At 38.7% G+C, this 20,961-nt stretch overlaps 1 protein-coding gene across 1 annotated transcript; it reads right to left on the bottom strand.

Moving 5' to 3' along the window:
- Nucleotides 1-1,009: 1,009 nt before the first annotated feature.
- Nucleotides 1,010-16,781, bottom strand: LOC148366371 (bifunctional methylenetetrahydrofolate dehydrogenase/cyclohydrolase, mitochondrial-like). Its single transcript, XM_088336804.1, has 8 exons — nucleotides 16,619-16,781; nucleotides 13,698-13,882; nucleotides 13,449-13,571; nucleotides 11,192-11,344; nucleotides 9,037-9,144; nucleotides 2,902-2,994; nucleotides 2,625-2,750; nucleotides 1,010-1,152 (listed from the first exon to the last, which is right to left on the bottom strand). The coding sequence occupies exons 1-8, from the start codon at nucleotides 16,759-16,761 to the stop codon at nucleotides 1,037-1,039; spliced, it is 1,047 nt and encodes a 348-aa protein (XP_088192930.1). The 5' UTR covers nucleotides 16,762-16,781; the 3' UTR covers nucleotides 1,010-1,036.
- Between the last annotated feature and the right edge of the window lie 4,180 nt (nucleotides 16,782-20,961).

Genomic DNA, 20,961 nt, shown 5'->3' with positions numbered 1-20,961 from the left:
CTACTGCCCAGAAGACGTGCACACTATTGTTAAAGACCACGAGAGTAGATGTCAGGCGTTAGCATTTTCTAAAGCTATCTGCTTAAGTCCTGGAAACGGCTATGGCTTTGGTTGTAATTTGATCCATTTATTTGATGTTTAAAAGATTGCACAAAGTTGATTTTGTCATTTTTTTGAAGAGCAAACTTTCTTCTAACTAAATAAATGAACACTTAAATGAATCATCCAATCGCTTAAATATATGACACAAATGCAGGTTACAGTAATCCCTTTCTGTATCGTGGTTTACTTAAACGCGGTTTTGCTACTTCGCAGTTTTATTGATTTTTTATACAGTTGCTTTACTTCTTCACCATTCAATAATGTTGCGGTTAAACATGTATACGTACGTAAAAGAACTTCTACAGTATTTTCTTCATTCTCTACCATTTGTAATTGGCTACATGAATGAATATAGTGTGATCATGAGAAATTGTAATGCCTTCTAGTTTGTCAGCTGTACCACTGGTTGTCTCGTGGGAAAGTGTAAGCGTTCTCACCGCCATAACCCCGGTCCGAATCCTGTTGCAATACAATAGTTTGCAATTATTGTCAGTTATGGTGATAGTCACAACTGTAAAACCTTGTGTAGTAACGCACACCAATAAATATTGTATGCATTTCAATCTTATCCATTGTATTCAGTGGTATATAAGGTGCCATTTCAAATATCTGGCAAAATAAAGATTTTTAGGAGCTCCTTATAATCCGGAAAATACGGTAATCGAAACATGGTATAAGTCTGTCAAGTAAGCAGGTATGAAGTGAATCTTGTATAGCTTTTCAAAGTATTCGTAAACAATAGGCACCAGGGTACTTCTCGGAGGCAGTGATTGGCTGCAACTTAATACCATAACAAAAATGTGTTGACATAGCCAAGTGTATTTTTTTTTGTCTGGGCTTAGTTATCGATCACAGTTTGTTTAGCAGCACGATTAGCAATCGTTTGATCTTTCACCACCTGGAAGTACACGGTAAAAGATATGTGTGCAGCATGCTAATGCATTAGCGCGATTCTGGCGGCTGTCACGGTGTTCTTCATCAACATGGCCACAGTCATAGGACCGACGCCTCCAGGTACCGGGGTGATGAAGCTGACCTTCTCTTTCACGCCTGCAACACGAGGGAGAAGGGAAAAAAATGCATGTTAGAGAAATTCCAAGCCTGTTTTTTTATTATATGGTTATAAAGTACCGTATATTCTTGACGACATAGTGCACCTGATTATAAGCCGCATTCGCAAATTTTGGGAGGAAACAATCAGTGAAGTAACATATTAAGTAACTCCTCAGCTATCAATCTTAACTCAATCAGTGCCATAACGTATAAATACGTTTACAGAAGCATTGTCCCTGAGTGCCAGAAATACAGTTTTTTTGTGTTTTATTTTAAAAATCTACTATTAAGTGTTTGGCACTGCTCATCAGTAAGTATCACGCATCTGGGAATGAATTCAGTATGATAAATCACCATTAGATGGCAAGAGTGGCTTTGATCAGATTATTGTCCACTCATCAAGAAAGCCCCCACCACCCACTTTTGCTTCCTGTATCCAGCAATTTAGAAGGTGTAGGCGGTCCCCGAGTAGGTATAGTGAAGCAGCGTGGTGAGAGTAGCGAAGATATGTTAAGTCAGGTCATGTTTATTTGTATAGCCCATTATCACAAGGAGTCTCAAAGGGCTGCACAGACCAAAGATAAGTACAGAAAGACACTTCAACAGCTTTTTTCTTTCTAAAAAATGATGACAAATTCCGTTTGTCATCGTCGGGGCAGGAGGAATGACGTTTTGTGTAGGTCGACAGGAATGTTGACTGACATGACAGCATTTAAAAAAGTAAAAAATGAACAAGTACAAAAGGGGTTTTAATGTTTTAACTCCTGTTAAAAGCTACTTCAACCCTTTTTTTAAAGAAATGTTAAAGCATTAAGGGAATTGTAATACTTGACCACTCGAAGTCGCTACATTGCGTAGTACTACAACGCACAAGAAAGATTACAAACTACGGAAACTCAAAGCGTCAAAACCACACAATGGTTCTCCTAATTTTTTCCCCCAGCCTTTTACAAAGCTTTTGTTTTTTCGCGATACTCTTAAGAGCAAAATGGCAGACAATCATGGCTCCCTTTAGGTGAGCCTCATGTTATGTAAAATAAATTGTAATTTTTTTTAACTACAAGTTTTTTTTGAAAAAATGCATGTTTATATTATAATTCATGTATTTACTAGGAAGTGCTGAATAATAAAAAAATGTCCCTTCACTTGAAAAGTTAAATGTGATTCTATCAAAATTGAAGCTCCAATGTTTTAACCAGGGTTAAAAGCTACTTTAAAACTTGTATTAACTCAGCTTTAAAGATTTAACTCTGAGGTAAAACTTAAACTGTTGATGGTACTAAAAATCAGCAATATTTTTATTTCATAGCAATAATACAACTCACAAATCACTGTCAGACCAAACAACATTGAAGAACATGTTCATAATTGCTGTAATTAACTGATATGTTGTCAGTACTTATTTCCACTTGGCAATCTGTTCTTTAGATTGCCTTCCCAAGTATGCAAAACACCACATGATAAATTACCTTCAAAGTCCACATCACCGATAAGCCTCATTTTTCCCGTTTTGGGGTCTGCGATCCGATTGATGCCCACGTCAATGACTGCAGCACTCTCTTTCACCATGTCCGCCGTTATCAATCCGGGAACACCTAAACACGCACAACAGTATCATCTTCAGTTTCTCTGCTAAGGGATAAGGAAAAGTTCAGTTTAAATAGCTTTGGAGAAAATCTATCAATACAATATGTTACTTAGTTGGTTAGTGGGTAAATATTCATTTGTTGTTTGTACTAAATTTACCTGCAGCAGTCACAATAATGTCTGCCAAGCTGGTTAGCTCTTTCAGCCGCTCCTTCGGTGTACATCTGTGAGTGATGGTCACGGTGGCATCGCCTGAAATCAAACACATGAAATAATATACCATTGTAAACATATTCATCTAGATATATTAGGTCAGTGATTTTCATCCACTGTGTCGTGGCACACTAGTGTGCCGTGAGAGATAGTCAGGTGTGCCGTGAGAAATTATCCAATGTCACTTTTTTAAATTTAAAATGTTATAAAACATTTATGAATCATTTTCTGCAAAAATGTCATTGTCAAGTGTCTGTGCTGTAAAAATTGGGGGTATTATAAATTATATTGTAATTAAACATACTGTTTCATTTTACAACATTTTTGGTGAGTGGTGTGCCGTGAAATGTTTCCATTGTAAAAAATACGTGCCCTGGCTCAATAAAGGTTGAAAAACACTGTATTAGGTTATGTGAGGAAGACCTAATCAGCGAGGTAATGTGAAGTTTTTGGGTTTCAGTGAAGGCGCAGCCAGAAAAGACAGGTGCCCAGCCTCACCTGCCATTATAGCAATACATTACCATAAAATTCGGACTATAGTATGCACATCATAATAACCTCCACCAAATACATACATAAGCCGCACCTGACTATAAGCCGCATGTGCCCACATTGAAACATGAGATATTTACAAAGAAAGACGGTACACAGAAAGAGTTTTAATAATATACGGTACCTTAACCTCTTAACATTCTGGATAAACAAATACGTGTCAGTATGATGTCCCGTTCATCGAAATATGTCATGCCACACATAATTGAAAAGCTTAAACATGGGATTCAAGATATGCTCATCAGAGAAACATCCTGATCAGTCTGAAACAAGATACCTGAAACCTATAAAGCCAGCGTAACTCACAATTACGTCCCCTGGTCATCTTCTACTTCTTTGTATGTCCACCAAAACGGCTTTGTTCCATCAAGGACAATCCATAGAATCCAACCGTGTAAAATATTTACTTCAAAACACATGATAATGCGAATGGATGACTAGTAATCCACCCGAAACATTTCTGCTTCGTTGGATGTTGCTTCTTGTTATCAGTTTGTTTTGCCACATTATTTCCGTTTACAAAAAACAGACTCGTAAAATGGTTCCCAATATGGTGGTTAGCCCTCCCCTTTCGATTGACACCTTTTCCATGATGAGGGTCAGTTCATGCTAGTTTTATTCATGCACAAAATGAGAAGTTACATTCCACTTGAGTCTTCTTTGGCAAATATATTCCACGTGTCTCACTCTTACCTTTCCAGCATGAGCGCCCCTGGCGGCCGTTAATAAAAATGCACCAATTAGCCGCATCATTGCATAAGCCACAGGCTGGAAAACTCGGGGGTAAAAGTTGCGGCTTATAGTCCAAATTTTACAGTAAAAGGTTATGTTAGAAGAGAAAAGAATGGAACACTTTAATTGTCATTACACAAAGTGTCAATGAAATTCAAAGATGCCCCATATAGTGCACATATACGTATCGAATTTTAAGTGTCATAGAAATAACTCAGTGTTAACGTTCTTTCACTTTTTACTTTAGAATTTTTGGATTTATCTTTCGAAATTGCGGAATTTTTACATTATACAAAAAAATGATAAATACAACGTAACATATTACTGCGCTCTGCGTCTGCAGATGCAGAATGAGGCATCCAATTCTCTTGCCTCAGTAGGCAATAGTGAGACCAAGGATTCTGATTTGGTGCACACCTCAGCCCCAAACAATGAAAATAGTTACATTATTAGGAAACTAGGGCAACATGGCGGCGCAGTGGTTAGCGCATGTGCGGCACAGTTCTGCGGTCATGAGATCAAACCTTCCTGAGCGGAGTTTGCATATTCTCCCCGTGCTCGCGTGGGTTTCCTCCAGGCACTCTGGTTTCCTTCCACATTCCAAAAACATGCATGTCAGGTTAATTAGCTGGTCCAAATTGCCCCTAGGTGTGAATGAGCGAGTGAGTTGTCAGTCTCTGTGTGCCCTGCAACTGGCTACAAACCAGTTCAGGGTGTCCCCTGCCCACTGCCCGAAGATAACTGGGATGGGCTCCAGCACCCCTGCGACCCTACTAAGGATAAGCAGTGCAGATAATGGATGGATGGATTAGGAAACTAACAGCATCCATTATTGTTTTCCCACTGCATAGACTTTATTAGACAAGGTAAGACAATAACACCTTTTTTCCCTATGCTACAGTTTTTTTATCGCTTTCATGCTAAATTCATTTATTTGTAAATCTGACTGAACCTCACCAGAGACAAAGCTCACCGCACGTATATTATATATTTTATAATAAACAATTGATGGTATGCAAGATACATTATCATAGTACTTACGGAAAATTTTGACATTTATAGTTCTTTTCCTTTTACGCTTCTAGGTTTTTAACAACAAAAACTTTTAATATGATAGATCTATTTCCCAAAAGTGGTAATTATTATTATTACCCGGTACAGTAATAAAAAACAATTTACGTAACATAACATGAAGCAGAACAAGAGCAGCTTGTACTGATCTAGACGCGATACCGGTGAGGCAAGGTCGTAATAAATAAAACAGGAAGTCCTCATATGGGCGCAAGAACAAAAGTGTTTCCCTGTTTTCGCCTACTGAATAGAAAAAAATAGGAAATTGTATTAAATTACTATTAAAAAGAAGAAATTTCTTAAAAAGTAACCTAATTGATTTGGTTTCATATAACATTTCAAATAAAATCTCTGAAACGATCAGTGTATATGTGAAGAGCCAGCAGGGAAATAACTCTTACTTTCATTGTTTTCATTATTCTCTGATCCATGTTAAAGTACACAAGACTCAATAAACCTTTTGATGATGACACAATAGTCGCGATGAGGGTTATGTTTCCCTACAAAGTAACGCGTTTCTTTCAAGGTGAGCACTTCCCGTGAGTTGAAGCCTGAGGCCACGAACACGATAACACAAAAGAACTTTTGAAAGGAAACAGGAATGTGGTGGAAGGCAATGCAAGTCCCAGCGCATCCTCGCCACCGCATTGCATACCTAAGCGTAAGGGAGAACCTGAGAACTACAGTACATGGCAGGCATACAGAAATATGATTTCCGATTTCATTTTGGACTGAGTCACTATAATGTACTATGGTACCTTTCTACATGAGCACTTCTAAACATGAAAAAGTCGGTATACGAGTCTTATTTGCAACAAAAATCTTGCACGTTATACAAATCCAGAAATCCCAGAGACTACCACTAGAGACCATTTTAAGCTGCTGACCGCCAGCAAACCACTACGGACTTAAAAAAAAAATGTTTTATGTACGTTAATTTTAAGTGTACGGTAAGTGCATACATACCATCAACAGTCTCTCGATCTCAAACCCGGCAACGTCAACTAATTGCTTTCCTTATTAATGGTAGCATATCCTCCTTGTTAACCCATTCAAAACCATAACATATAAATACATTTCCGAAGCATTTTCCCTGAGTGTCAAAACATAGAAATGCCTCTTTCTGGTTGGGTTTAAATAAAAATATTATAAAAGGTTTGAAGCTCCTAATAAGTAAGAATCCAATCCCTGGAAATGATTTCAATATGATAAATCACCATTAGATGGAAGTATTGACTTTGATAAGATTTTCGTTCACCCCTCACTTTCTTTTTCTAGCAAATGAATATCGGTTGGCGGCCCCAAACAGGAAGTTGAAGTACTGACGCAGTGTGGTGAGACTTGCAAGGCATAGAAAAATGGGCAACATAACTTCAAAATAACTTTTTCCTTTCCCAAAAAGATGACCCAGCCCCGTCGTCATCGTCTAGTTAGAAAGGTATGACGTTTCGTGCACGCCTGAGGTAACGCCATCACCAAGGTGACCAAAATCATGGGATCACCGAAACAGTTCTTGGAATGTTAACGCATTGTTCAGTCATAAATTCAGTGTTCTTGGAATAAAATTTTATATTGAAAGCAAAGTGGCCTTGTGTTTATTTAAAGTATTGTTTGGATTTTAGAGGTATCATATCCATCCATATATAGTGTAAGTCAATGCTTTAAGCTAGCCACAAAAGAGCAAATCTTGATAACACACGAGACGCAGAAATGGAATTGATATTTTCAGTTAATTTATGGAGAGGAAAAGCAGAGTATTTCGGTGAATATGGCAAGTTACATAAATGAAATAATCCTTTATTTAATGTAAAATACTAAATGCAGAAACCAAGTCAATTTGCTTCATGTCATTGCTCGTGCATTACAAGCCCAAATTTCATTGTGGATAGTGTTCTGTATTCTGATTGGCTTAAGAATTGCCTACCCCTTATCTGCCTGTGTCTGCCTGTGCATCTATAACGTTGCGGTCCAAGTTGCACGCGTATGTAGATGCAAATCTTCTTCAATTTAATGTTTTTCTAAAAAGCATAATGTCAAAAAATTATCTGGACCGACAAAAGCACCTGCGGCCCAAAAGCAAGAGGAAGATGCTTTTTATCGCTAAAAAAGTTACAGCAGTGCTGCTCAATTACTTTCCGTCATGGGCCCCTCACGAAGAAAAAAAAAACTCTCCCCTCCTCTCTCGGCTTGTCTTCTCATCCCTTTTAAATGTTTTTCATAGCGTCACTTGAGGGCCTGCTACACTTTGTGTCTACACTACATACTTATGCCATGTGCGAAATAAATAAAATGTTCCCCGGGGTCAAATACGCCCTCCTTGACGGAGCCTCGCACCCTTATATTTGAGACGGAATGTAAAATCGTTTTTAGGGCACATTTATGATCTCCAATAACGTCCACATGATGGCGACAAAATATCTCAAGTAAAACAGTGGATAGTACCTTTAATTAATATTGCAATATAGCACCAAGATTATTTTCAAAATGTGCTTATATTTGTTAAACAAATGCTTGAGTCTGTAAATATGGTCTGTATTTTGGTTTCAATGTATAATAGAGTATTTAATAAATAAAAACAGGTTTCTACTTTGCAGGTAATGACTTCTGCGAGTGCTTTTTGAACGCAGCCCCAGTAAAAACCTACCTACTCTACCTTGAAATCACCTCTCTGTTGCTTCATCCTTAAAAACGTAATCCCGTAAATGCCTATCCAAATTTCTTTACAACTTCCTGCTACCTTATAAGGTTGCCATGTCTGTTTGCATCCTCCCTCATGTGAGAGCACGCCCTGGCAATCATTTCTGCTAATCATCAGGCAGCACAAGCGGAAGTGAACAAATATGTGCAGTCTTGAAATATGAATGTGCAGTTGTGATTATGATTAATTGTTGGGTATCACGCAAGTACTTAATAGTCTAGACAAATATGCTCTTCATTATTTGTGGGTCAGGACTTCAGAATGTGAGAACGGTGAAGGAGGAAATACCATATTGATTTGTGTGAAACACGCACCCCTTATTTCAAATGTTTGAATTTCTCAGCTCAAACTAAGCATTGGCAGGGACAAATGTTGTTGAACACGTGTGGCCAGGATTCAAATTATTTATCTCTGAACACAATACCAACATAAAATTGACAATATATTTCTTTTTATGTCCTTTAAAGTCCAATTCATCATCGGATACTTTAAAGAGTTGTTTCCTTCGTCGTGCTTTTTTGCGTTCTATCTCTTTTAGAACGACTTTCCGTTTTCTCCATTCACTAACATTTGTATCTGGTACTGTGAATGGAAATAGCGTGATAACATTTAATATGCGTTACACACGGATGAATACAGTACTCCTTCCTGCGCAGACCACACCGATTTTAATTGAAACACACCACCAAAACGCCCGTTTCACTCACGCTACACCCCCTCCCCATCTCAAAACATTTTCTCCTCAGATCTATACAATTCACATACGTCTCCCCTTATTTTTTTACTTTCAAATTGTAAATTTCTCCATGGATTTATTATTTATCAAAAAAATGATGCATCTTTTGTCAAAATTCAAAAAGTGGTTAAGTATTTCATGGTAATACACTTGCTTATTTGAATACCGATTATGTTGGACTTTGTCAACATAATACATGCAAATATAATTCATAGATTATGTATATATATATATATATATATATATATATATATATATATACACACACAAATAGATACAATGGTACACTCACCACCAGGGCGCTCGTGGTTGCGATCAGTATGCAGCAACATGGCGATGGGCATCCCAACATTTTTAGAGCGCCCGGCAACCAGCACATTCTTCCCCACCGTCTCGATACCTGTATTTTCAAGGAGAAATATTTGGGAATGAATTATGCTTGGCACCTCAGGGAGAATATAACTCGAAATGTGAATATGTGGATGAAGTCATGCATTGCTCGCTTTTTTGGGTTATGAGATTAGATTTAGTCCTTCGTTTTAAGGACATAATAGGAGGGGGTATTAAAAGCATCCAATGACTGCAACAAAAATCTAATGCTGACTAATGTTACATACTTTACATTCTCATGGAACCCTGTTGCAGAATCTATAATGATTTTGATCTTTTCCCTGGACCGCAGTTTGGTGATGATGAAAAAATCATGTAATATTTTAAGCTTTGATTTATTTTTATAAATTTATTATAATCCTATATCATGTAAACATGTTAATAATATAATAACTGCTTTTATTATACTATTTTAATAACAGTTTTGAATTTATTTGTATTATTCTGTAAATTTCAATACGTAAGCACATACGCCTCACAGTTCTGCTGTCCGTGGTTCAATCCGAGCTCTTGGCCTCCCTGTGAAGAACTTGCATTTTCTCTGAGCACTACCGTTTCCTCCCACGTTCCAAAAACATGCATGGAATGAGTGTGTGGACAATTGTCTGTTACTGTATGCCCTGTGACTGGCTACTAACTAGTTCAGGGTGTCTCTGCACACAACCTAAAGACAGCCATTAAAAGAAAAAATTCTCAATTCAATCTTCTTTTTTTTTGCATGAATCGAAAGTTTACAATGGAAAGAGTGCAAAATATAAAAAGGGGCATATTATAATATACATTTTTATTTATATAGCTAGAGTCCCACTCGAAGATGGGAGGATGAGAAAGAACCCCAATCTGATGGATCATAGGGCAACAAACAAAGGCAATTGCTAATCGACAATGATTGCACTATGGAGATGCGGGAAATTCTGCAAAATTAGCCGAAGCCTCAAAATTCATCAGGCCAGGATAAAGTATTTGGATGAGGAGAATGTGTCACAGCGCACATATACCAAATTTATTGAGATGAAGAGGAGCCGGGCCAGGAAGCACCCCACAGAGCACAGAGCCTCGTGGTGGTACCACCTCTTCTGACTGCCTGTCCCTTACAAAGGTTCGAATCAAGTGCCCATGGCCCTGCAAGACGAGAGTTTGGCTTCAAAATGATGAGGACGTCGATAAGATGCTTGAAGCATCTGCAAAGAGAGATGTGGACCAAAGAAGAGTCTTGCCCAAGAGCGGTTTGGGGCAGAAGAAAAGAGTATTTTGGAAAACCGACACCTTAAACCAACAGGTAGTGATTTGACAGGAACTGCAGTACCTCAAGAAGCAGCACAAGGCAGCCAGCGAGGAACTGATGATGTGTTCAAGTGCACTCTCCCTTAGAGATAAGGTGAGAAGCTCTGTCAGCGGGAGGGGCTCGGCGTAGAGCCGCTGCTGCTCCTCCGCATTGAGAGGACCCGGTTGAGGTGGCTTGGGCATCTGATAAGGAGGCCTCCTGGACGCCTCCCCCAGGAGGAGTTCAGGGCATGTCCCACCGGCAGGAGGCCCCGGGGACGACCCAGGACAAATGGAGAGACTACGTCTCTAGGGCGGGCTTGGAACGCCTTGGGATTCCGCCGGAAGAACTGGATGAAGTGGCTGGGTATAGGGAGGCCTGGGCTTCCCTGCTCAGGCTGCTGCCCTCGCGACCCGACCCTTATAAATGGAAGAAAATGGACGGATGGATAGTGTTCAGGTGCATCAGTTGATGCATTTTAGAACGTTTCTTCCGAAAACTCACCAAATCTTACAAGAATGTATCTTCTGGGGAAACTTTCAGTATATTTGGGTTTGCCAGAAATTCAAAAACTGGTTTCATAGAAAGAAAAGTTGTTACTGTACAATATACATTTTTGGTTACAGTATTCTGGATTGAATTGCAGGGTGGAAATTTGTAATTTACTGCCATAAGGTGGAGAAAAACAGCAGACCTTAATGTCGGGCAACACAGGAATTTGGTTGCTTGTCAGGTTCAGTACAATGACTGTAAAGAGTAGATTAATCTATAAAAGCAAAAAAAATGTGTTTACCGGATCTTTTGATGATCTCCCAGACAGCGGCAGGAGTCGCAGGCACCATGGATCTCTGGTCAAGACACAGCTTGCCAATATTCACGATATGAAAGCCGTCCACGTCCTTTTCTGGCGCGATGGCGTTACAAACTGCTCTTTCGTTTATGTGCTCTAAGGGGAAAAAAAAAAGCTCCTGTTAAAAGTTTCACTTTTGATTTGAAATACTTCTCAGTGTTTCCCGAACATTAATGAATCCAGTATGTGTTTTTGAATAACACACTTGATATGTTGTATTTTGTTGATAATAATCACCTCAACATTATTGACCTTGTTCTTCAAATAATAGTTTTTTTGAACAATCATCAATATTTAAAAATAAATGTGTTTCAATATATCACTTTTCCATAGTATTATTTTCCATGTGATACTTCTGATGACACAGCAGATAATAGTCCAAAAATCCACATTCAAACAGTCTATGGGAATTTATCAGGAAATTTTCTGAAACATTCGAAAACCTTGCAACCAACGCGTGCTAATTGTTTTTATTTATTCAAGGATAAAAATAGTCAAATTGAAAAAGGACCGTTTCAAATGCAGTCCAAATGTTAATCCAAACTCCCAAAAGAGATTTAAAAAAAAAAAAAAAAAAGAAAGAAAGAAGAGTTTATTAGAGTGCGCCTAAGAGACGCACATTCGCGCACGCAAAGAAACCGCAATGATGATTTCAGGCAGAATATGGCGTCAGCAAGTGGAATATATTGGATATTACCGACACCATCTTTTACTTTGTCAAAGCTTGAGAAATTTAATCAACCCCCCAGTGAAAATCAATACTATTCGTCAGCCCACACAGGTAGGTGATTTTTTATTTCATATTTTATTTTCTAACAAATGACTACAAAGTGCTAAAATACAAATATATTGTTTTTTTCTAACACAAAATAAGTCAAACTGATCACATAGCTATATCCAATTCAAGTTTTTTTTACAATTTAAATTTTATTTCATTATATAAAACTATAATAAACATATTGAAACGGAAATTATTTTATGGTATCTGATTCATTGATTAATCCAGTGTTTTTCAACCAGTGTTACGCGAGACCTTCTCTAGTGTTTCGAGGGAAATAACTCAATTTATCTTTGCAAAAAAGCTTTCCATTGTTCAGTATCTTTGCTTTCTTCCAGTGATCATCTGTGTATCTGTAACTTTCATCCATAAAATATTCACTTTGGCTCAATAACGCCTTATCTTCTGAACATTAGTGTGCCGATTGGTAAGAAAAGGTGGTGTCATTTCGCCAAAGTAAATATTTTCTCAAATGATTCTTCTACAACGTGCAACTAAACTTTTCTGTGCTTTACCGTTCTAATACGTTTTCCCCAGAATGAGAAACAAAGTCATTTTAGTGACGTTTGTGCGAGTGACTTATGTAAGGGAGGGCTTTTCACGCAGCACAACACGGCAAGGTGGAAATTACCAACACAGGTCTAGAGCGCCCTCTTGTGGATTGGAGTGAAAATAACATAAGCGATTATGTACCTAGTAATGATGTGTTATCAAATTCACATCCAAGTCGCATCCGGAGTGTAAGTCGCTCCCCCGGACAGACTATGAAAAAAACCTGCGACTTATAGTCCTGAAAATACGGTACTTGAGGAATAAACTTTCTGAGGCTGCGATCATGACTTTATGACAGGAGCTGGCAGCAGAGAGTAGCAAATTTACAAGTTGCGGACAGCACCTTAATGCTGAAAAGGAAAGAACAAAAACTGGTGCCAGGGATAATTTTTAAACATTTTCGACACACTGTGTGCCCTGACATCCATCCATTATCTGCACCGCTTATCCTCAGTAGGGTCGCGGGGGTGCTGGAGCCCATCCCAGCTATCTTCGGGCAGGGGACACCCTGAACTGGTTGCCAGCCAGTCACAGGGCACACTGGGACAGTCAATTTGCTCGCTCATCCACACCTAGGGACAATTTGGACCGGCCAATTAACCTGACATGCATGTTTTTGAAACCGGAGTGCCCAGAGGAAAACGCACGCAAGTACGGGGAGAACATGCAAATTCCGCACAGGAGGTTCGATCTAATGACCTCAGAACTGTGCTGCACATACACTAACCACTGCACCACCGTGCTGCCCTGCCCTGACATTATTTAATTTTAAAAAATGCGCTTTTGCTCTAAAAATATTGAAAAACACTGGATTAATCGACAAAATAACGAATCAGTTTTAAAATAACAAGTGCTGATCTCGCTGCATACCGGGAAGCGGCAGCTGCACCAACAGTCCGCTGACCCGCCAGTCTCTATTCATCTTGTCGATGAGATCCAACAACTCCTCCTGAGAAACTGAGCTCGGCCGCAACACCGTGTCACTGGAAATACCTGGATTGCACAAAATATTGTCAGTGACTAAATCTTAAACTATGATATGAAACTCTGTCATGTCCAAGCACAAAAAAAGCTGATTTGGATTACATCTGGATAGTTAGAATAAATGTGACATCTGACCCAGAATGCTGGCAGCCCGTGTTTTGTTGCGAACATAAGTCCTGCTGGCCGGGTCGTCCCCTACGAAGACCACTCCTAGATGAGGTCTCATGTTGCCCTGAGCGACCAGCTCTTCCACGTCACGTTGGATTTCCCTATGGATCTGGCGAGCCAACGCCGTCCCCGAAATCACCACGGCTCCGTGCCTGGACAGAAATTAAATGGCATTTGTTACCGTTGTCATGATTGATTAATGCTACATCCATCAGCACATTGTAATTATTTCAAAAAATAAAGTTTGGATGTTCTAGTAGGCTTTATTATTTTTTTTTTTTACACTTTAGTTTCTAGCTTATGGCTAAAGCTTTGGTACTTATAGGAACAGTGTCTACTGGTTATTGCCTCCTAGTGGTAAAAACGTAATTAACAAAAAAAATATTGATTTAAAAAATAATAAAATACATTAACTATCACATAAACGTGCATTCCTTTAAGTACTTGCATGTCGATTAATTTGCATCAGAGATCAGGCCTAAACCCTTTTTTTCCTTTTTTCTTTGCAAAAAACACATGTACGCATCAGTATTTTGTAATTTAAAAAAAACCTGGTGATTAAAACTCAATCATCAAGCATGTGAGTGTACTTCACCGGTCAGGGTTTGCAAACTGAGTCTTGATAACGATATTTTATTGTAGGTCGCTGTGCAATAAAATTAAATTAAATTAAAAAATACATAGGGTGTCATACCAGTAACAGTATTGATACACTGTCTCCCTCTAGTGGGATATGAAAGAATCATTAGATGTCAGTTTCTCTGCATACAAAAGGTACAGTGTATGTAAATAGATTTATCTATACCTAGGAATTATTTATTTTGATGCCATCCTTTTCAAACCAATATTGATACTCTATTATTGAGTATACCGGTACCAGGTTCAGATAACACTCTTATGTAAAATTGCCTTCCTCTTAAAATGGCTTATATTTCTAAATAATTACCTTTAAAGCTCAATATAAATTTTCCCCTTGATGGTGAACTTCATTGTTAGCAGCTTATTCCTCTAATTTATCGAGGAAAGCCCCTTCTGATATCGACTGATACCTTAAACTTAAAGGGACACAGTGTATTATTTAGCACCTTCTCCGATAATAATTGAAATAATAGTAAAAATACATCATTAAAACATCCATTTGTAAAAATGTTAGTAAGTTATTAAATGTGAATTCATTTCACATAACACATAAAAGTTTCACCTAGACAACTGAGATGATTGTCCACCACCTAGATGCTATGGGTACCCCAAACCTCAAGAAAGGCTGAGTATAAAAAAAAAATTAACGAAATAGGAAGCTCTAGAGTCTCTGTAGTTTGCATTCTTCTTTGTGCTTATTAGCACTCATTTTCGATTACGCTGCACCAAGGATTTCAAGCATGGTTCCCGCAGTCCCGAGTAGCCCACAGACAGGTTCTGAAAATAACTCACCAGTAATGGGTCATTGCAATTTCCAAGGAAATGTGATTTTTTTGAGGTTTTTGTAGTTGATTGAGCCTATTTTAACTCTACTTCTATCGTAATAATATGAGAAGTTATTTTAGGGATTCCTTTCAAACTGGTGTCAATCAGTAACAAAAAGTAGCTCTCAGCTTACAAAAGGGTCAATCTCCACAGCTCCATGCCCTTACAAAATGTTGTATTTTCCCTTACAAAATACAAAATAATCTTACACCCTATATATTTTTTTCAAACGTGTTTATTTATGTAGTTTAACATTTTATATTGTACATGTGTTTCGTTATATCATATATATTTTTAATTAACATTTTGTTGTGAGATACTGAGTTGCTCGATATGAATGAGGTTTATTATAAAAAAGTTCAAAAATTAAGTAGCTTGGACGTTCACTGTAGAAGGAAAAAATAAATGCAAATATATTTAACTAGAATAATACATTTTCTTATTCAAATTATTAATTCATTTTCTGCATTAAATTATTGCTGGTAAAATACTGATTAAAGGGATAACCACAAACCTGTCTTTTGTCATTTTCTCCTTCTTTATACAACAATAATGATTTGTAATATAATGCATCAAAGCAAGTGAGCCGTTTGAGAGCCGGCTCTCTTGAATGAGTTGAGCCGAAAAAGCCGGTTCTATAAAAAAAGACGGACTTCCTTTCACTACACAAATACCCCATGGATGCATGATGGGAAATCCCCAGGCGGCAGACGCATGGGCACAGTAGCATCAAACCGCTCCCTTCGTTTGCAATGGAAAAAAACGCTACCGAGATAGAGGCTACCGGCGCGAACTCGTTTTTTCGTACAGATTTTATTGTACGTCGTACACGTCTTAAACTGCATAATAAAACGTACTTTGTACAGCAAAAACGTACAGGTTGACAGGTATGCTGACATGCATATAACTCGTGGTCAAAAAATACACACTGCTCCTTTAAAAAAATGGTTGGTATTAGCATTCATACCAGGTCAATGTACTCGCCCGTCCCTACTAAAACAAGATAGATTGGTCGGATAAACTCGGCAAGGGAAGTAGGATGGAACAATAATACTGTGTAACATTTAATAAAGCAGAAAGACACAATTATAATTACTTAAATCGGCCTAGATTCGCATATGGCGGTTACTATCTTCTTCAAACCCAACCCCTGCAATAATCATTCATTTTTGACAGCCGTTGCATCCACGCGGCTTAGAAAATGCGGACGGTGTGTTTTCTCAAGCGTCCGGCGGTCAGAATTGCCGTTCTGATGTAATATTTCGCTCTCAAACGTGATTTCATTAGGGAATTTGACTCACAACATAATAACACAGCACCTGCAGTGAAGCAGCGTGTCATTTAAAGCAGGTGCGCCCTGTCCCACATCCATCACTATAACCTCCGCGTTAAAGTGCCATAAAATCGGCTTGGAGGGCTTTCACCTCGTCGCTGACTGGTACAGGTGTCTCCGCGGACTCTCCCATGTTCTGTGTATCCGAAGCTTGGCCCGGCAGGAGCGTCGAAGGTCCGCCAAACTGCTACACAGCGTCCAGTAGGAGCGAAGCGGTGATACAGTAGCCGCCATGTTTGCGCCGACGCGCGTGCGCGTGAGCGTTGTCATAGTTACACGCGAGCGGGAAGCTAACGCATGCTAGGTGCTAGCTGGCGATCAGAATTTAAAAGTGAGGTGTTTTGTTTGAGGTGTCCTTAAATATGTTAAAACTTATATACTTCCTCATTTAAAGGGACAGTGTGCAATATTTAGCGCCTTCTAGCGGTAAAAAATACAAATATTGATTTGGGTACCAGGCAAAAATACATGAATGGTAATTTTTATTTAAGTATAAATTATAGGTCGAGAAATTGGTATTTCTTTTAGCATCCTGCCGTCACGCTGTGCTATGTATCAATAGACCTCGCTCGTACCAGACAAAACAGTGCCATCTAGCGGTCAAATTTTAATGACGGGGGCTTTAAGTATGTGTTCACGATGGTCAAATGAGTTCAGAGAGCCCTTATGTTTTATTTTCCACTACCCCTATCTGCTTTTATGTTATTTTTAGAAAAGTTCGTCATCAGTTTCAGCGACAGACTGCTGTCACTGTCTTGTACTACGGACAGACTGAAGAGATCTTTTCTTCCTCATGCCATGAGGCTCTTTAACTCTACCCGGCAGAGTAAAAGCCCACAGTAAACCACACCACCTACATTGCATATTACCGAATCTTATTGCAATATGTATTCTGTGTAGCACTATTTAGTTATTCTATATAACACGCTACAGTGGGCATTTGCACGTCACACTGGGTATTTGTATATTGTATTCTTTTTGCTTTATTATTGTATTGTTTTCAGCTCAGGGATGCTGCTGGAAATGTGAATTTCTCTTCGGGGATGAATAAAGTATCTATCTATCTATCTATCATGTAGAACACATTCGGTAGGAATGGGGGCATGGTGGAGACTAACGTCATGCTCGTTCCCACTGTTTCTTTCTTTCGATTTGTTAGTGTAGCATTAAAATGGTGAAAGTAAGAAAATAACTGCTTCAGGGAGACTCCAAATGAGAACCCAAACCTCAAGGAAGATGAAAAAAAAGAAGAATTGAGATGAGACGTGACACTACAATGAACATGTAATAGAAAACTTTAAATATTAAAAAAAAGGATATCCGGATAGGCAAAACTGCATTTCCAAAATGGTGCTTGTAGACTGGTTGCAAGTTCATTAGAAAATATATCAATATAAATAGTGCGAAGACACTTGTTGTGCAACTCACACTAATTGGTTTGTATTTATAATAGACCGTGGGTCTCAAACTCGTGGCCTGGGGGACATTTGTGGCTCTCAGATAGTTTAAGGCACCAGCCTTATTAAGAAAGTTATGTGGACGGAGTATATTATTCGACCACTAGATGTAGTATTCTGTCGTACAATCGAAAATGAGTGTTAAATATCACAAGTTATAAAGAAGATTAGGGTGACTCAAATCGACTATACTGTATAACATCACAGTGTCTTCTATTATTTAGCCTGGCCTTTCACTCTTCTTTTTTTCCGTACCCGTTGCAAGATGGCGGATAATTAGGTCCCTCTAGGTCAGGCTAATGTTATGTAGAATAAATAGACATATTTCGACCTACAAGTATTTAAAAAATGCACATCCGTATAATAGTTAATGTATTTTTGCTAATTATTCATTTCAGTGTTCTTTTTTTTAATAAATGGCATTTTTTACCACTAAGAGGCACTGACTAATACATACTGTCCCTTTAAGTGCAGCCCTAGCTGATGATGGATTTATTACTGATTGAGAATTTATACAAAAATAAATTCATGGTTTTTTTTTAATCTTATTTTCTGTGTAATATCAGAAATTCATACCGCAGTTAAGCATTGATTTTAATTATTGTTATTTTTTGGGCCTACCCCCTACTTTGGCATACAACCAATAGACCTTTGTTATCTTAAATAACTTATTTCAACGAGAATTACAAAAAAAGTAGACACATACACTAATTACTGCTTTCGACATTCTAAAAATATTTTCACCTCAAATACTTTGCCATCATTGAATTATAAACAGTAGTACATCTTTTGTCTACGTAACTTGAAAAGTGCTGTATAATGCAGACCATTTACAAAAACAATGACGCGATATTAATAGACGAGTTATATTCCCACCACTAGATGGCAACAAATATGTTGCCTCCAAGGAGTGCAACGATCCAAGGAGTCCTTCTCCCTTGAGCATCAGGTGCCCATTAGAACACAATTATGTCAACACTTAAGTTCTAATAACCCAGAGGACATTTTCTGTTGACATTCATTCCCGTAGGGAACAACCTAGTGGCAATCCAATTATCTTGGTGAAACAATGCTGGAAGACTGATTTATTAAAGTGACAAAGTAACCACAAGGAACAAAGAGAATGACCTCCACACTGTATTGAGTGTCTGAAACTCATGACAAAGGGTTACAGGACAACAGGGCAGACAACTCTGAAAGGTTGCCTGCCCAGCCATAAAGTTCCCTGCCCCATTTTCCCCAACTTGAAACACACTAAGACGACCAATCGCAAAAAAAAAAAAACACTTGTTGCAAAGTATTAAGGATTGATAATCAGAATATATAACAGAACAACACTTTAAAATTAAGTTTATTATAAATCTACTTATAACATTCATTGTGTCATGATTACTGATGCGGGGCACCTGAGTCTGCTTGGTTGGCACCAACAGCCGTGGACGCTGATTGGCTGCTTCTTTTTTAAACCCCAGCCTTCCTGACAACACTCGGCTCGTTTGTGAACCTACGCTACACGCTAGGCAAAATTTTGTGACTCCTGACTCTATCCTGCTGTTTTCGATCTGATTCCCGTTGCCGACCGCTTTTCTGGACCCGTTTATATTTTTGCTCCTCCGGCCCGGCCATTGACCTGTTTTTCCTCGCTCTCGACATTGCCCGCGCTCGACACGGAAGTGCCACTTCCGCGTTCCCAGCGATCTGCTACCCGTGACCGACGATCCCCGGATCGTGGGTGCAAGTCCTTTCCTCTTTCTAAATAAAACTGAGTGAAACGAACGCAATTGGATCCCGTCTCCGTTCCTGGTACGTGACACATTGAATGTATATGACATCGCTGTTTTCCTTCTGCCATCAGTATGTACCTGTATTTACTCATCTTCAATCATGCAATGTTTGCGTTGCGTCGTCTGCTACAACTCACCTGAACTCCTCTTTCCACGCTGCTTTTAATGTGCGTTTACATTTTGTAGCGTCATAGATTATTTTAGCTTCTTTTGAATATTCTGGGGCTGAAGTTTTGGCTTGATTCCTAACCACTTCTCCATTTTTCTTGTGTTCTCTGTGCGTCTACTTTGGAAAATGATATGCAAACGCGCGACCTTGTAATGCTAGGGAGAGTCCGGGAGCACGAAGTTATTCGATGCAGGCTTCTGATTGGCTGCCGAGTATGCAAATTGCCAAACAAACCGAAATTTCCAAACCGGATAAAGATTTCGAAATCGGAATAAAGCAAACGTTTGGGGGGGAAAAAAAAATCATTCTTTGAAGAAGTTGTCGACCACCCGGGAAGAGACGTTTTGTAATTTGTACGTCCGACGTAAAAGATGCACGCCCCGGGCGGACGTTATTATTCGGCACTGCTGTATTTCAAAATGTTTTTTAAAATACATTAGTTGTATTTTGATGGCTGCTACTTGTGAGGATGGCAGATGATTTGCGAGTTGATGTTACTTGACTTTAAGGAAGGGGATATTTTGCCAGTCAATGAAAATCACACATTGCTGTGGCCAATTTGAGTCATGAAAGAACCTTGATTTTCTGAAGAAAACACACGGGTAGGCCTATTTAAGGAGCATGCAAAGTCTAAACGTGTTCGAACCAGATTTGTTTTCATTGTGTGGTAGGAATACTCTGAGAAATGTTTAATTGGAAAAAAAAGCCAGCTTTGAACCTCACTATTGTGAGGTTTGTTCGAGGCTTCATCTTGTTTTGATAAAACATGGCAAACACCACACCCTGGAAGGCTTGCCTGGACAAGAGATGATAAAGGATGCTGGCGGCATTTGTCCTTGTTTGCTCAAGCACACCAATGCAGTCAGGATTACAATGAAGTGTTCATTTTTCAAAAACAGTTGTGTAACCATCAGGAAAGATATTTCATATTAGGTGAAGTTGATTTACCTTCCAAATCTGTGACAGACTTAATTAGTGAAGCAATTTACTGTAGCTTGATGGAAATTATGTAAATAGAAATAAA

This window comes from Urocampus carinirostris, chromosome 5 (genome assembly GCF_059441175.1).
Source record: "Urocampus carinirostris isolate Australia breed hairy pipefish chromosome 5, RoL_Ucar_1.0, whole genome shotgun sequence".
Classification (NCBI taxonomy): domain Eukaryota; kingdom Metazoa; phylum Chordata; class Actinopteri; order Syngnathiformes; family Syngnathidae; genus Urocampus; species Urocampus carinirostris.
Note: the sequence above shows the minus strand (reverse complement) of the source record. Positions and strands in the feature narration are given on the sequence as shown.

Excerpts from the sequence above, each read along its gene's own strand:
- LOC148366371 (XM_088336804.1), bottom strand. The coding sequence starts at position 16,761 with ATGGCGGCTACTGTATCACCGCTTCGCTCCTACTGGACGCTGTGTAGC. Across the intron at positions 13,883-16,618 it reads CTGTACCAGTCAGCGACGAG|GCACGGAGCCGTGGTGATTT; the intron begins GTGAAAGCCCTC and ends ATTTCTGTCCAG. Across the intron at positions 2,995-9,036 it reads CAACCACGAGCGCCCTGGTG|GCGATGCCACCGTGACCATC; the intron begins GTGAGTGTACCA and ends GTTTGATTTCAG.